The 17,285-nt window shown below is 33.7% G+C and overlaps 1 protein-coding gene across 2 annotated transcripts; it reads left to right on the plus strand.

Annotated features, from left to right (window-relative positions):
* Positions 1-4,859: 4,859 nt before the first annotated feature.
* Positions 4,860-13,700, plus strand: LOC115977206 (protein STRUBBELIG-RECEPTOR FAMILY 1-like). 2 transcript variants are annotated; one of them, XM_031098919.1, is made up of 16 exons: positions 4,860-5,189; positions 5,345-5,511; positions 5,836-5,965; positions 6,051-6,122; positions 6,611-6,676; positions 6,806-6,877; positions 7,521-7,592; positions 7,673-7,738; positions 7,892-7,957; positions 8,601-8,965; positions 9,070-9,473; positions 10,022-10,290; positions 10,533-10,671; positions 11,663-11,799; positions 11,948-12,104; positions 13,438-13,700. In XM_031098919.1, the coding sequence occupies exons 2-16, from the start codon at positions 5,412-5,414 to the stop codon at positions 13,498-13,500; spliced, it is 2,178 nt and encodes a 725-aa protein (XP_030954779.1). In that variant the 5' UTR covers positions 4,860-5,189; positions 5,345-5,411; the 3' UTR covers positions 13,501-13,700. The 2 variants fall into 2 exon arrangements, with proteins under 2 accessions (XP_030954779.1, XP_030954778.1); XM_031098918.1 differs by having other exon boundaries at positions 4,861-5,189; positions 9,067-9,473.
* The last annotated feature ends 3,585 nt before the right edge of the window (positions 13,701-17,285 follow it).

Genomic DNA, 17,285 nt, shown 5'->3' on the forward strand with positions numbered 1-17,285 from the left:
TTCTTTTGTGATCATTTTAGATTAAATAGGCAAACTTGAGTTTGATGGAGGGCGAGATTGTGTATTGTTGTGAAGGGTTAATAAACTTAAATAATATAATTTCAACTATAATTTAGTTATCTATTAACTATTATTAACATAGATTTGTAAAAGACTAAAAATTTTAATCGTGATGTTCGGGTTGGCTTGTTTACAACTCTACCTGCTAGATGCTACAATTTTAAATCTCTCTTTATCTTACTGCACTTTTACATTTTCCTTGTCTCCTTCAAGATTATTGATAACAATAAGAGATAAAATGTGAAATGAGAAATGAGACAAACATCAGAATGGGAGATGAGAAGAACCAGAGAGCCTGTTATGCGAAAGTTATTAGTTCCAAAAATATAAAACAATTAATAATTCGGTGTCTTAATAATATGGAATGACTGTCTTTAATATGTCCATAGTACAATTGGGTTCAGCACCAAAACTAACTTCTATGAATGAGCACCAATGACTTCGATAAAGATGACTGTAAATAAGCATAAATATCATTTCTAAGAGAAAAAATTATTTTTTTATTTTTATTTTAACAATCATCAATGAACTTATATTTATATGTCCCACAAAGGCCTCAATATTCAACAGGCAACCACTTGGGAGATTGTTGAATCATCAACCGAACAAATTTCTAACTGCAATCTGGAGTCGTTTTCGTCATCTTCATCTCTTTTTGTTGAAAATGCAGGCTTTTTAGTAATTGTCACAGCCACAGTTTCATTTTTTAGCATTGAAGAAACTTCCAACATTGACAGCCTATCAATTGCGTTTTCCTGAACACATAAAAAAGCTGTGTGCGCATGCATCGAATTAGTTAACACGATGAATTTGTATCATCTAGAGTTGGATCCATAAATTCCATTCCTTTGCCTTCTCTCCATAGCTCATATGCCTGAAATACAGAATATTAACCATCACTTCGAAATGCAGAAATAATACTTAGCAAGAGAAAATAAATTCAAGACTTTGATCCATGTTTGTTCTAGCAATGTTTGTTTTAACTTACATAATCTAGGAGGTTTAGATTCTCATCCAAGCCATAATAACAAGCAGTCTTCTTGCCACTTATGATTTGTAGAAGCAGAACTCCAATGCTATAAACATCAGATTTAGTAGAGTATACCTTTTTGCATGTATTCTAGTGGAATATAACCACTGCATTATTGAATTATGAAGAACATGGATAATTGCTTTACAAGAAATCTTGGGTTATAAATCTTTATTAAGCAGAGTACTTACTAGGTTCCAACAATGCGGCTCGTGTTTGCTTTATTTTCATCTTTCTTGAAAATTTTAGCCATGCCAAAGTCTGAGATCTTGGGCTTCATCTCTTCAACCAGTAAAATGTTACTAGCTTTTAAATCTTGGTAAATTATTATCATTCTTGAATACTCTTGAAGATAAAAAAAGCCCTTGAGTTACCCCTTCAATAATGTCAATGCGTTTTCTCCAATCCAATAGGTATCATCTAACAGGGTCTGTGACAAATTATATAATGAACAATTAGTTATACAATCATATTGGGGCTATTAGAGCACTGAGATGTGAAACATTGCATTTAACATATATTAGTAACTATAATTGGAAGAGGAAAGATATCAGACCAAAGAGGTAGAAGTCCAAACTTTTGTTCAACATGTACTCTTAAATTAGCATTTTTCATCATTTTCAATGCAAAATCCCAAAACTCACACAAGATTTACATGTAGTAGCTTTGCAATGAGCATAACCTCATTCTTGAACTCCTCAATTCCTTGTGTAGATGTTTTTGAAAGTTTTTTCACAACTATTTCTTTTCCATTTGGTAACACACCTTGACAAAACAAAGACACCTATGATTGGTATCTTTCACTTGATAAGAAACTTCAAGACATTGGATGATGATAAAAGAGTAATGCTAGAAACAATGCCAGCTCAATACACTTTAAAGCCTATGGGGACAAATTTAAGCAAATTTTTTTTGCATATATAATTATCAATTAAAAAAAATCATTTTATCATTTTATATTATAATTTTGGGAAAAACAAAATTACCATTTTGGGGTCCACTTTTTACCATTTTTGTCCCTATATTTTGGGTCATTTTCAATTTGATTGATACTTTTTCGTAGTAGTCAATTTGATTCTTACATTTTCCTAGCAGTCATTTTGAAAGTGACCCCAAAATATAGGAACCAAATTGACTATTGGGAAAAAGTATTGACCGAATTGAAAATGACCCAAAACGATAATTTTGCCTAAAATATACCATAAGAATGGTTTTATTTTAAAAATTTTCATATAGGAAAATGGTGGTCCCAACCTTTGGCAAATCTATTCTACTTCCTACCCATGGGACGCACTGGAAATCCCATAGACCAATAGTATGGTGGATGAAACTTGGGACCTTTGGATTTAAAACACATCCTTTAAGTTCATTGAGCCCAGGGGTGGCTTTACATTGAGCTCAAGATGTTCATATGAACACACTGACTTGAATGATAATTTATATACATGATTATTTTAAAACTAATGTGTTTTCTCTACATTAAAAAAAAAAAAAAAATGAACACCGTAACTTGAGAATTCCAAGAATTTGGGTTCAACAAAAATAATATTGGCCCCCCAAACATAATCCTTATCCCCTTAAACAATAAAAATAGATAAAAGCCCAAATAACAACAATAAAAATTAGCTCAAATAATAGCAAAAATAGCCCAAACAACAACAAGACTAGGCCAAAAAACAACAAATTAACAAAATATTGAACAATAATGCTCATTCAAAAACAAAAAATAAAAACCCCTAATCATTCAGATTCGTAACTCATTCAATCTATTCCATAAAATAATTTCTAATATTTTTTTCCAAAGAAAGGTATTAACAGAGATACCATGGCCATGAGTTCTCTTCGGCAACACTAGCAATTTTGTTCTTCTTAGCTTTGTTGTCGTAGTAGCTATGCTCTTCTTAGCAACTCGACTCAATGGTAGCAGTTATCATCCATTGCTCTATGCATCTCTCTCTCTCTCTCATATTATTTCAGTATCATCCTAGATCTTTTATTGCTTTTTAGCTTTTGATTGAATCGGGGTATTTATTAGTTTGCTAGAAATTCATGTAGATATAAGGACAAGTGCAAAGAGAATCACAAGAAATAGCCATGGGAGCAGAGGAATATCCAAAGGAATACCAAGAACACCATATGAAGCAAGCGAGCCAAAATACAATTATCTGATGAACTCCACCAATAGAAGGGGTAGTAAAATCTTGAATAACAGAACATATTTCTTTGAGAGGTGTAACAACAAATCATATGCGGTAAATTTTTATTCGTTCTAATTTGAATTCACAACTAAAATTACTTTTTTATTCACCCATAACAAGCAATACCAACTAACTGCTTAGGATTTTTTGTAAAAACGTTGTGAAAATATTATGGACTATTTATTTCTTTTGTTCTATAATGCTCAACTCTACCATTTCCATTATCATCCTCCTAACGTTTGACCTTGATGGCAGCAACATACAGTATATGCCACTAACAATATGGACTCGAAAAGAAAATTGAAGACCCCGAGTTAAAAAAACTTGAAATTAGAAAATGTAATTTATTATTTATATAAATAAAGTTTAGTTAAAAAATTAGTTGTAATTTTAGGTTACAACTTTACTTAATATCTTTTTATTAGAGGTAAATTCTGACAAATTCATCATTGGATTGCATCTTGTTCTTATATCCTCCATACTTGCAAAATTTCTAAAAAATTAAAGATCAATAATTATATCATCAAGAAATTGTTTAAATTACAAATTTTTGTAGTTTAAAATCATGTATAAAATATAAGTGTAGTTGCACGATTTTCCTGGCCCAAATTCGTTTGATCAGGCCTTGGCCCAAAGCGCAACCCACAATAAATATTTGTAGAGGATGGGTCAAAGAACTTGGTCTCAGTGAGTCTGTTCGGTTTGATACATGGAAAGCATTGTTACAAAAAAATCAAAACACCAGAATGGATCTCTCACGTATAAGTTTATTTCTTTAGTTCCTCATACAGAAATTTTCGTCCCCCTCTCTAAGGGACTCCACTACATTATATAGTTCCCTTCTCTTATCTCAACCCTACACTTGTTGACTATCTAAGCACCTACTTGAGTGGCTGTCCCATCAGACGCCTTCATCTCTCCCCATGTGAGTTGCAAAGGCCAAGACGGTACTGTTCAGGGGTCATTTCCTCATTAATGCGGCCAAGTGGGTGGTTGGGGCGCAATTAATGTGGTGGTAGCTCTCCATGGGATATTTTAGATTTTATTCATTTTATATGTTGGGAGGATGAACTGAAGTGGCTGGGGAGAGTTCCTCGTCTGGGCTTCGTGATGTCCGAGGAGGAGTTACTCCTCGGACATGTTTCCCTGGCGTTTATGGGTTGAGTAATGCTTCATACGTGGTTTCTCTTCGGATAGGACGCTCCTCGGACGGGCCTGAATTTGGAATAGCCCATTATTTCTGGGCCGGGCCCCACAATAAGCTTATAAATCATAGAGTAAATAGTATCTGATTAATACAAAATTTGACAATTATATTAAGAGTATAAAAAACATGTAATTCAACAATTAAATTTCTAAATTATAAAGTAATATCTATTTTATTAAATAAAGTTATAAACTTAAAATATAACTAAATTTATAACTAAATTTTGTAGCATTTATATGCAAGATATTTATATAAAATAGACGTTATAAAATCTCAATTTCAACCAGACATGAATGTGTGGGGTAGCGTAGGTTCCCCGTACGGATTTTGAGTTTGAATAAGTTTTCTCCCTTCTACTTTCTTTCATCAAAAAACACTGAATAGTCTACCTCTAAACACTTTTTTTTTAGTCAGCTTTTGGTGAAGCCCAACAAGTTTTCTCCCCTCTTACCTTCTTTCGTCAAAAAACACTATCTCCCTCTAAACTCTATTCACTTTTTTTTTGTCAGCTTTCGGCGAAACCCAACAAGTTTCGCACTGTTCCAACTTGAAATATATATTTATATATATACATTTTTTTTTTCCTCTTAGCAAAAACTTTTCAAAATCCTTGATTTTCTTTACATTTTTGTCTTTCTAATCTCGCCTATAATCTTCTTCATCGTTCTTCAATTATCTTTCTGGAGAAGACACGGTTTTTCTCAGACCTTAGAGCTTCTTTTTATTTTTATTTTTTAAAAATGTATATTTTTTTTCAGTTTTATGGGCTCTAAGGTCTAAAGAGCTCAACTTTTTTTTTTTTTTTTTTAAGTTTTTTATTATTGCTTTGGTTTTTTTTTTTTTTAAAAGGGATTTGGTGGTTGGTTCTTGAGAGAAAAAGAAAGCTGGGATTTTTGAAGTAGGTTCTGCTGAGGCAATGGGTTGCATGAAGAGGGGTCTATGTGTTGGGATCTGTATTGGGTTGATTTCGATTTTCACTGCCACATTTTGTGTTGGTCTCACTGACTCAACCGACGGTAAAGAGCAAAAATCACATTTTTCTATTTATGTTTGTTCAGTGTTCTTTTTTAGTGCGTTTGGTTCTCGGGAATGTGAATAGGAAAATGATTGAAAGTTGCTTCTTTGATTTACATTTGCTTGATTCTCTCTGATAACTGAACTTAGAGTTAGACTTGCTAGTATCAAATTTTGTATTTGCTTGCCTTTTCTCAATATAATTTTAAGACTTGTATGATATCGGAAGTTTTAATATGGTTGGTTATATCTTGTTGGCCCAGAACATAAGGGTTAAATTATGGAGCTGTGTTTTAATCGTTTCTCTGTGTCTGTTTATTTTCCAGTTGTGGCAATCAATAGTTTATATGTTGCTCTTGAGTACCCTCCACTTCTTGGTTGGCTTCTTGTTGGAGGAGACCCTTGTGGGGATAAGTGGCAAGGTGTTGAATGTGTCTTCTCAAACATAACAGAATTGTATGTTGATTCTCTCACTTTCGAGCTCTTGTCAATAATAGAGTTTTATTCCTTAGTTGATCTTCTAACCTGTCTTGGTCTACAGAAGGCTTAGCGGCACAAATTTGGGAGGAAAGTTGGGTGATAGTTTGGGAGACTTTGGAGCGATCTTGGCAATGTATGTGTCTAGCTTATTCTGTAATTTTCGATAACATGTATGTATACATGTAACATAAGGTTAGTTTCATATCATTTTGAGTGAGTAATGGTGAAATTATTTTAATTCAATTTGGTTAACATTGTCTCAAAGCTCTAATATCATATTTACTTGCTCTGTCATTGTCAAAAAGTAAATACCCCCCCCCCCCCCCTCTCACATTCCAATACTTTAAGGGAACTTATTTGTTGAAAAGTGAGCTATAGTTTCACTTGTTCTGTCATTGCTAAAATGCTGATGGCACAAATTTGGCTGTTATTGGACTTTGTGATTGTCAAGGCTTAACTTAAAAATACTTGATTTACTAATTGAATGATCTACGCATAAATTCATTACATGCGAGAGCATATTGAGGCAGAAGCATCAAATTACATTGCTGCTTGCTTTTGTTTAACTTCTTAAATATCTGTCTGTAATCTTATTAAGCTTTGTGCTACATCATGGGGCAGAGATCTAAGCAACAACCATATTGGTGGGACTATTCCATCGTATTTTCCCTCCACCATCAGGAACCTGTATGTTTCACACTCATTTATTTTTTGTATCCATGTGAAAGCTGATTTAGCAAATTATTTTTTCCCACTAATATGCTTCTAGTATATCCTAAATTTACGTTAGTCTTGTATTTTATTTTCCTTGTTTAGTTCTCTTTCAGCTAACAAGCTCACTGGAATCATCCCCGATGCTTTGTCCTCATCCAGCCAATTGACGAACTTGTAAGTCAAAGTTTGCTCATATTAATGTTGTATTTTATTGTTTTCATTTTGATCTATTTCTTTATGGACAAAGTTTAGCTCCAAACTGGTATTACGTGGCGATTTATAAGATTATTTACGTGTATTATTTAAATAGGTCATATGACTTATCAAAAAAGTCATGTTTCTAAAACTACACATGGATGGTCTATTCATGTGTATTATTTAAACAGGTCATATGACTCATTAAAAAAGCCATGTTTCTAAAACTACACATGGATGGTCTCTTCAATTGCCACAAAGTCATGTTTCTAAAACTACACATGGATGGTCTATTCATGTGTATTATTTAAACAGGTCATATGACTCATTAAAAAAGCCATGTTTCTAAAACTACACATGGATGGTCTCTTCAATTGCCACATAATGGGTTGAAGTAAGATAACTCCAAACTGGTTTGGAGCTAGACATTTTCTTTTGTTTATTCAAGGGATGTTTTCTCCTCCTGAGGTTGCTAAATAATAACATTCTAACTGGAGGGATAACAGGTGCTTCAAAAGCTTCCTGGTTTGATGGACTTGTTGCCATTTTCTTTCGGTTCAGATAGCTTTTCCTTTGTATTTTGTTTCTATGTTCATGGCTGTGATCATATATTATGGTGCAGAGATCTATCGGGAAACAATTTTAGTGGTCAATTGCCTCCCTCATTGGGAAATTTGTCATCTCTTACCACATTGTGAGTAATTATCTCAATAAGATTTCTTTTTGTATGTTTACTATATATGATAATTCATTAACTTTATGATTTCTATGCAGGCACTTGCAGAACAATCAACTCACTGGGACCCTTGATGTTTTACAGGATCTTCTCCTGCAGGATCTGTACCCTTTTTTCATCCACTTTGATTTTTATTTTTACATTTCATAATATTTTCTTTGCAAAATTCGTATTCCAGAATTTGATCTTGATTCAGAGGTTCTAGTAGGAACTATGTGCTGCCTCCAGCAACTCACAAATTCTTACTTGCTATGCAGGAACGTAGAGAACAATCTATTCTCTGGACCTATACCTGGAAAATTACTGAGTATTCCAAATTTCAGGTGGGGTGTGTGTGTGTGTGTGTGTTTTTTCCTGCCTTATATACACGTGCCACATTGTAGGGCTTGTTTTTGCCTTTTAACATGGATTTAGATCTGTCATGTATGCCAAATCCTGGAACTAGTTGTAAGGCTTGGATTTGCCTTTTAACATGGATTTGGTTCTGTTATGTATGCCAAATCCTGGAACTAGTAATGCTAGTGCTTCTCTCACGGTATCTATTTGATTTGATGCAGAACATGATACTTCTTTCTTTCTTTAATTTTTTTTCCATTTCTTTTTGGATATTAAGCTAGTCTGGAATGGTAATGTTTTACCTAACTAGTGCTTAGTAATGCAGCCATAAATGCCTACTATTCTATTTAAGATCATAGAAGAGAGCATGAGTAATCACATAAACTGATACGTAATTCCAAAACCTGGATGACTATTTTTTTCGTTTGTTTTGACTGGAATTTTCTGAGGAAATAGTGTATTACTATTGTAGTATAATAATTACTTGATATCCCCATTTTCTGTATTAAAGTCCAATTGTATGTCTTAAACTTAAATTTGCATGCCCGGGGTCCATCTTATCAGCATACATTATGCTACTTAATTTAAACTTCCTTGCTTCTTTCAGTAACCATAGCTTCTATCTTGCAGAAAAGATGGAAATCCATTCAATACTACAGTTATTCCATCACCTACGATTGCAGCTCCTCCTCTTGCTGCTGCACCATATGCTGAAAAAGCCCCTGGGAAACCAGCAATTGGACCTTCTGTCCCAGAAATATCAAAGTCTACTAGAGCTGGGAAAGTGTTCACTACCAAGAGGTTGACTTGGATTTCTATTATAGGGGCTTCAATACTTTTTTCATTGGTGCTGTGTCTTTGTGTGTTTAGATGCAAGAAAGGAAGGCAAGAGAAAGAGAATACTAAGAGGCATGATACCAGTACCTATAAGGCCTCTAGAGAAAAGCCTAAATACACTGAATCGGTGCCTCAGCAAAATTATCCAATGGAGAAAGGTATGTCTTTTATTGTCCTTTTTATTTTTTAAACTTGGTTAGAATTTCCTTATCTCTTACATTCTGTTCTAAATGAAAATTGTCTTTTTGAATATTTTTAGCAGTGCCAAGAGGGAGAGTTGCGAAACCAAGCGATAGTTATGTTGAAAACAATGGAAGAAGAGGTGTATTTCCAAAGCTTCAGAATGAACAGGAGGTAGATGTGAAAAACACACCTACAGTTTCACTGCCCAAGAAGGATCATGATTCAGACATGAGCAGCATGGATATGGAGTTCTTGCCACCACCACCTCCTCCATTTTTTACTTCTGAGAAGGTCTCTGTGGAACCGATGGTACCTTTCAAAGTTACTTCAAATAGACATCCTTCTAAGAGTCCGAATGCAAGTTCTGCAAAAGCTTTCACTGTTGCGTTGCTTCAGCAGTATACAAATAGCTTTTCTCATGAAAATTTTATTGGTGAAGGCATGCTTGGTAGTGTTTATAGGGGTGAGATGCCTGATGGAAAGGTAAGATTATTTTAACTTAATAATAACTAATTTGCCAGGTGTGGCTGTTAGATTCTCATGTATGTTTGTATTTGTTGTCTCCCCTCCCTCCTCTTCATCTTCTGTATCCCTTTTAGGAAAATTAGTTTTGAAGTTTGAATTGCATTTACCTCCCAAGTGTGAAAATAAATATCCGTTAGGTAGTCCCTTTATCCATCCTCCCAACCATCACTATTTCCCCAAGTTTCAAGTAATGTGGTAGATTCTTCTTTATCCTCATAAGTAAAATTATTTTTGAGTTCTCTAGCTATTTCACCTCAAGTGTGAAAGCAAACACCTGCAAGGCTCTCTCTTCTTCCAAACAACGCCCCCACCAAAAAAAGAAAAAAAAGAAAAAACTTACCACTATGTTCCCAAGTTTTCAGTTATCTAGCATATCTTGTATGCTTGAGATAACCTATCCCTGAACCCCTGGCCCTCTCTCTTCCTCTCATTGGTTCTATTATCTAGTCACACATCTTTATTTGAGATCCTAATCGTTAATCCTCCATTTCTGAATTCTTTTATAGCTACTGGCAATCAAAAAACTGGATACTAAAGTTTCTGGGCAGCAGAGTGATGAGGATTTTTTTGAACTAGTTTCTAGTATCTCTAAACTTCGCCATGCTAATATTGTGGAGCTTGTGGGTTACTGTGCTGAGCATGGCCAGCGGCTACTTGTATATGAGTATTGCAGAAATGGGACACTTCATGATGCACTGCATGATGATGAGATTCAAAAGAAATTTTCATGGAAAACACGCATCCAATTGGTGCTCGAAGCTGCAAGAGTCTTGGAGTAAGTTGAATAACTAATTCACAAATAACATAAGGAAAACTAACTTGAGATATGAACATTGTTAGTTCCTTATATCAAATGCTCACGTTGGGCTAGGAGCTCAAAAACAAGTTTTTTTGTCATTTCTTTTATTTCTGACCGAGGAGATTACAACTTGTAGGTTTCACATTTTTGTGAGGAAATCTTCCTTCATCCATGCTTGGTCTATTAGAAACTGATTTTTCCTCTTTTTTGTGGTATAGGTATTTGCATGAGATCTGTCAACCACCCATTGTTCACCGAAATTTCAAGTCTGCCAATCTTCTCCTAGATGACAAGCTTGAATTATGTGTCTCCGACTGTGGTTTGGCTCCTCTGTTATCTTCTAGTTCAGCGAGTCAGGTAATTATGTGTGTATGATATTTTAATTTCTGTTCATATAGAGTGCTACAAATTATTGTTACTGACTGATGTTTGTAACTGTTATTGAAACCATGTGATTCCAACTTTATGCTTTATAGCTTTGTTGATTAGAAAATAGATGGAATGCTATTGAACAATTTTAGAAAAATTTCAAAAGTGTAAAACTTTGTGGCAAAGATGCTGAAGAAAATTGAAATTGCTAGATGTTGGATCTTTTGGGAGATGAAACTAGAGAAAAGAAATCATTTCCTTTGGGGTGGGGAGGGGGGGTGATTGGGGTTACCAATATCTGGGCTTTAGGACAGGAACAAGTTGATGTTCCTTGCCTTTGAATGTTTGGAGCTTCTTTAAAGATGTTTAGCCAATTAATTTAAGGCTCCAGAGTGGTAGGAATTTCAATATAATGCTTATCTCAGTAGATCTTTGTTATTCGTTCACACCTAGGAAAAAAAATATAACAAGCAGAAAATAGAAAGGGACACAGATCTAACATGGTTCACCAAGAGTTCATGTTCTGCAGAGCATGGCTGCTGAGTGCTGTTTCTTCCTCTTTTCCTGTTTTTGCATTAGTTTTGAATCTGAACTATATCAGTTTTAGTGGAGAGGGGAGATAGCCTTCAACCAACTTGTCAAGAGTGTATCTATATCTTTTTAATATGTGAAAAAAAAAAACCTAATAGTGATATCTTTTTTTATGATATGATGTCCCATGATGAATGAATAAGTAGATATTGTCCTGATTCTGAGTGGTAGATGTGTCAATATTGTGAAAAAGGTTAGAATATTGTAGAAACTGACCAATTTGTTATTATTAGTTTTTGTTTGTTAGCTGAAAAGTGCATGGATTTTGTGCAAAAACATATGAAACCTTTATTTGGTAAGGCTTGGCAGAAAATTAAGCTGGAATTGTGAATCTGTGACTTGTTATAATTATATAATGTGTAGTTGATGATGGTGTATTTACTGTCAGTTGTCTGGACGACTTCTCACTGCTTACGGTTATGCTGCCCCGGAATTTGATTTGGGAAGTTATACTTACCAAAGTGATGTCTATAGCTTTGGAGCTGTAATGTTAGAACTTCTCACTGGACGGAAGTCATTTGACAGGTTAGCAGCCCAATAAGAGAATGCATGTGTTCTGCACTTATCTTTTACCATCTAAAACCAACCCAACAGAACTAGTCCATCAGTTATGTGAATTAATTGAGTTTCAGCTAAAAATTTCTTCCCAGTTCTCACTGAAAAAAGTGTCCAGGTCACGGCCTCGAGGGGAGCAATTTCTGGTTAGATGGGCAGTTCCTCAGCTACATGATATTGATGCATTAGCAAGGATGGTCGATCCCTCACTAAAAGGAGCATATCCTATGAAATCGTTATCACGTTTTGCTGATATTATTTCGTCATGTGTACAGGTGAGGGCTATTTCTGCACACTTAGTATACCTGGGTGTTTCTGGATTTCTTAAAGTTCTGTATGAACTCTTTGCGCTATCTGTACTTTCTCCTGGCCTTCGAATTTTCCATAATTGTTTATGTATGGGAGAAACAGATTTTTTTTTTTTTTTTTTTCCTTGACAAGAAAAATGCAACTCCCTATAGGTGCACAAGTTAAATCTAGACATGGCAATATGGGTCAGAATTTACTGATCCGACCCAAAAAATACCTAACCTGAACCTGATTTTTTAGACCTGAAGCAAAAACGGGTTGATAGGTGCATAAAGCACAAAGCATGTCAGGCCGGAGCCAATAGATCACATGTTCACAGACAACTATTTATTTAAAAAAGAAGAAGAAGAAGCAATTCTGCCAATTCTCATTTGATTTTACTAGACACTTCACACTAGTACACTAACACTACTAACACAATAACACATTACACTACTTTATGAGTTATTGAGTTAAGACTTAAGACAAAACTTATGTTTATTTGTTTTTTTGAGAATTTGACAAAACTGAAAAAAATGTGACAAAACAAAACTGTGTGCTCTTGTAGTTGTAGTCTACAAACCACTAACCAACTAACACACAACACGCACAGACACTCACCATAGAACATGTTCACTTAAGGAGGCTGATAACTCGCATGGTCCATGACATGTAGGTTTTTTTTTTGTTTTTTTTTTTTCTTTCGTTTGTGAGAATGATATTATTAGTGTTGTAAACTTTAAATATATACTTTTTAGTGCTCCTTAAGATCTATTTCTTTTTGAAGTTGTAAATTAGTAATTACATGCATTTTGGCGGTGAGTTATTAACATTGAAGACTTTTTTCCATCATGAATTCGTAACTGTAAAGAATTTTAGTCATACTCAAAACTATCAGAATTGGAAGGATATTAACAAGTGGCATTAAGTGCAATTCATTCCTTTAATTGATTTTATTCATTTTCTCTAAAAAGGTTGCCTTGATTTGTTTTTGTTAAAAAAAAAAAAAAAAAAGTTTGAAAAATACAGGTCAACCCGACCGGCAACAAAAGACCCGTTTTGACTCTCAAACCCGACCCGAACTTGACCCAACCCGTCCGTTTGCCATGTCTAGTTAAATCTAACATTTTTTCATCATTTTATTTTATTTTATTTTTTTTTTTTTTTGAGGAACCGGTAAGAAATCTAACATTTTCATCATAAATATTTCTAACTCACCTTGAGTTTGTAATATATATTTTGCATTTCAATTTAGCTGTGAATTGAAAACTTTTTTGTTTGCCTAGAGCTATAAGTCACTTAATATCTATCCTTTTGCAGCAAGAGCCGGAATTCAGGCCATCAATGTCTGAAATTGTCCAAGAACTCTTACGAATGATTTAAAGGGAACCTTTCAAATGAGGAATTATCTTAATTAGGAATTGAGTATGACTATGATAGGTATCAGCTAAAGAGGTGAGCTTGCAGTAGTTGCGAATTTGTTCTGAAGCCTCTTAACATAATTTACAATTCATAACTTCTTATCAGTGTGAAGGAGCTAATGTAATTGTTTTATGATAATTTTGTGAATACTTCTTTGTGAAGTAATTATTTAGAGTGCAGAAATGTTTATGCCCTCATTTTGTGTTCAGTATATATATATATATATATATATATATATATATTTTGTATATCCATGTTTTACTTTTATCCATGGTAATCTGGCTTGAGCTATATGGCTTGTGTTCAATTTGGTGTTGATGAGCAATTTGAGCTATATAGCTTGCTTGGCTGAAATTGATATACATGTGCGCTAAACAATTTTTGTTTTCGAGTCCCTTGAAAGGTTCGTGTGTGCTAATTTGCATGCTCCATTAAGCTAGTGGGTGTGAGTTTTATTGTTTTTATTATTATTATTATTTTCTTTCTGGGATTTCTGCACTCGATGGTCAGACTCTAATCAATACTCATTCATTCAGGTACAACTTAATAGTTAAATACCCATTGCTCCATTGATAATGTATTGATTGGCCCTTGTCATGGATAAGGTAAATAATATCTCTCGTGTACTGGGACCTTGTAGTTGTAGATACCCTAGATCCCCCCAATGTACATGGTCTTGTCCTTACTTCGTAATAATATTCTAATAACAAAAGGAAAGGAGCGAAAGTAATAAGACAGAATTCATAGGATTTGATGCTAGCTAATGTTGGATGTTGGATGCCTTTCAGACAGTCAAATGAAGTGAAATGTTTCTTTTACTTCAAGAGTTCCAAGACAGGGATTGTGTCACGCACATTCAGCTAGGGATATGCTACAATTTTTTTATTTTGCTATTAACAAAGTTTACAAACACATTCTCGGTCTCTGGTGTCTTCTTCTCTTGGCAAAGAAAAACCCACTATGTATGGAGTCATGCAGTGCAGACATGATTTCAAATCACACCCCTTGTTTTATTTTTTTTAAATATAAGATAAAAATTTTACTCTAGCCTAATCTAAGTGTATATGTATGTGAAGCTCTTTCTTGAAAACTTGAACCCCAGCCTTTGTCCCCCGCATCTAATAAACATTTATACTTATGAAGTGATCATCATATCGAGGGTGTGTAGTGGTTCACTTATAATTAAAAAACAATTTCATGTTAATTATCCTTATATTTATAAAAATATTCTATGAATGTCCAAAAATAAGAACACTCAAAATTGTAGACATCTTGCTTACTTCACACTTCTTGATATTTCTTTTTTATTTATTTATTTTTTAAAAAAAAAAATTCATTATAGAATGTGAGGAAAGTCTACTTTTCCTTTTTCCCCCTTTTAATTTGTCCACTTTTTTTTCTCCCTCTAAATTTTGTGAAATTCAAAAATGCATGACATTTTAATTCTCTTGTACAATTTTGCTCAATTGGGGGGTTTTTAATATCATACTTTGTTAAAGTAATATAATTGGGCTCTTTAAGCAGCCAATACACGTGTCATTCTTTGAAATGTTAGACGGTTTTTTTTTTTTTTTTAGAGAAAAGAGTGTGTTAACTTATGACATCTATTCCTGATGATACCTCATTATTATCAGACTAAGATATCAATCAGTTTTTGGTGTAGGTGAGTTGAGTTTGGAACTTCTAACAATATTACGGTATTATTGTTATTTGGTTGTTATTGTTGTTTTTCCTCCTAGGTAGTGAATTGAAATATCGTAATGAGTAGGTGAAATAGGATTAGAAATGGTGAGGAAGAGTTGTGAGAAAATTGGGTTTTAAGAACCGAGTCAAAATAAAGTGAGACCAACACGACCTTTTGAGGTGGGTCTGAAACTTGGCCGTGTTCCACTGAGAAAAATAATGTCATGTTGTCTCTTGCTCAAAATCATTAAGGAGTGAATAATAAATTAAATCCAAAAGAAGTGGATACTTGAACACGATTGATGGTAGTAAAATAAAAAACCATGATCCCACATTGGAAAGGTTATAAACATTTTGTGGGTTTATATACCATGACTTAAATCACTATTTGAGGGATTAAATCTATTTTAAAAGACAATGTAAAACACTAATCAAAAACAAATTTTCCATTATGTTTTCTTCTGTCAGTAAGTTTCACACTAGAACAACACATACATACATATATATATATATATATATATATATATATATATTGATAACGCATATTCTGTTTTATAGTATATTGTTTATACCCAACAAGATTTCTCTCCCCTCCTTTGTCAAACCCAATGTTTTGAATTCCATTCCGTTTTGCCTGGAATGGTTGGAATTTTTTGCTTCGGAGGGTAGTTCAATGCAAGTGATCCCCTTGTTCTGCACCGTCCTAAATTCCGACTAGTGCTAGCATTATCTGGCATTCTAGGCGAAATTTCGGTATTTCGAACAAGATGTGCATTCCGGGTTGAAATATGAATACAAGAAAATTTACAGACTATGAGAGAGTGAAATCTTGAGAAGAAAGGAGGTGGGAGAAAAAAATAAAAGAAAAAACTTGACAAAAAGGAAACTATGAACTTGGATCTACAACAAGAAAACAAGAAAACACCAGCGTAAGAACTGAGAAAAACTTATCTAAAGGTGATAAAGATAGTGGGTGGAAGTAATGGCAAACTATGATTTTGGGGGTATTTTGACCGTTCTAGTCATTTTAGAGGTATTTTTGTCATTTTAGAGATTTTTGGACGATTTTGGTCATTTTGAGGTTCCCCCGGGGGGGGGGGGGGGGTAATTTGGTCATTTTCATAAGATTTAGGGTATTTTTGGTAATTTTAGAGGTTACATGGGTATTTTGATCATTTTTTAAATTGCAAGTATTTTTTAAGATTTTAGGGGGTAATTTGGTCATTTTGGGTCTTCCATTGGTATTTTTTGGATCAAGGTTAATTTTGGCATTTTCTAGAGTTTTGCTATTTTTAATCAATTTTTTATTATAATAAATTTAATTATTTCTAAGAATGTTTATTTATCAATTATATGAATACTACATTCTTGGATTATGATTGGAATGTAATTTAATGAACCAAACACCTTAATGTCACATTAAAGTAATGTGATCACAGGAATCTAAGATTACGATATTATAGCTTTACACCTTGATGTAACATCAAGCGAACCAAACATCTCTTTGATGTGCCCTTGATGTGATGCACATCACCTTAATATGACATTAAAGTGTTTGATTCATTTAATTTTTTCTAATATTACCATAATTTATGATTACAAATTATATCACATCAATTTCTCAAATGGGGGTGATCTTACATTATTTTTGGTGGAGACGTAATAATTTATTGAATTGACAAAATTGCCCGTACTAAAAAAAATTTATTTTATCCATGAGAATTACCAAAATATCAAAAAACCTCTAAAATACCCCAAAACCTCTATAATGACCAAAATAACTAAAATGCACCACCAATGTCCAAAATATCCCAAAAACCTAAAAAAATGACCAAAATACCTCCAAACCCTCCAAAATGACCACAATACCCCCCCCCAAAAAAAACTTTTCAAATGACCAAAATACCATTGAAACCCCCCCGCCCCAAAAAAAAAAAAAAAAAAAAAAAAAAAAAAAAAAAAACCCTTCAAAAACTCTAAAAATGAAGAAAATACTCCTAAACCTAAAAAAATTGGCTAAAATACATTTGAAATTTCTCAAACAACAAAAATACCATTGAAAC

This window comes from Quercus lobata, chromosome 2, assembly GCF_001633185.2.
Source record: "Quercus lobata isolate SW786 chromosome 2, ValleyOak3.0 Primary Assembly, whole genome shotgun sequence".
Taxonomy (NCBI): Eukaryota; Viridiplantae; Streptophyta; class Magnoliopsida; order Fagales; family Fagaceae; genus Quercus; species Quercus lobata.

What these genes read in the sequence shown, in the direction of transcription:
- LOC115977206 (XM_031098918.1), top strand. Translation starts at nt 5,412, where the DNA reads ATGGGTTGCATGAAGAGGGGTCTATGTGTTGGGATCTGTATTGGGTTG. An exon ending in TCCAGCCAATTGACGAACTT is followed by an intron (nt 6,878 to 7,520) that starts GTAAGTCAAAGT and finishes ATTATGGTGCAG; the next exon opens with AGATCTATCGGGAAACAATT. An exon ending in GAAGCTGCAAGAGTCTTGGA is followed by an intron (nt 10,291 to 10,532) that starts GTAAGTTGAATA and finishes TTTGTGGTATAG; the next exon opens with GTATTTGCATGAGATCTGTC.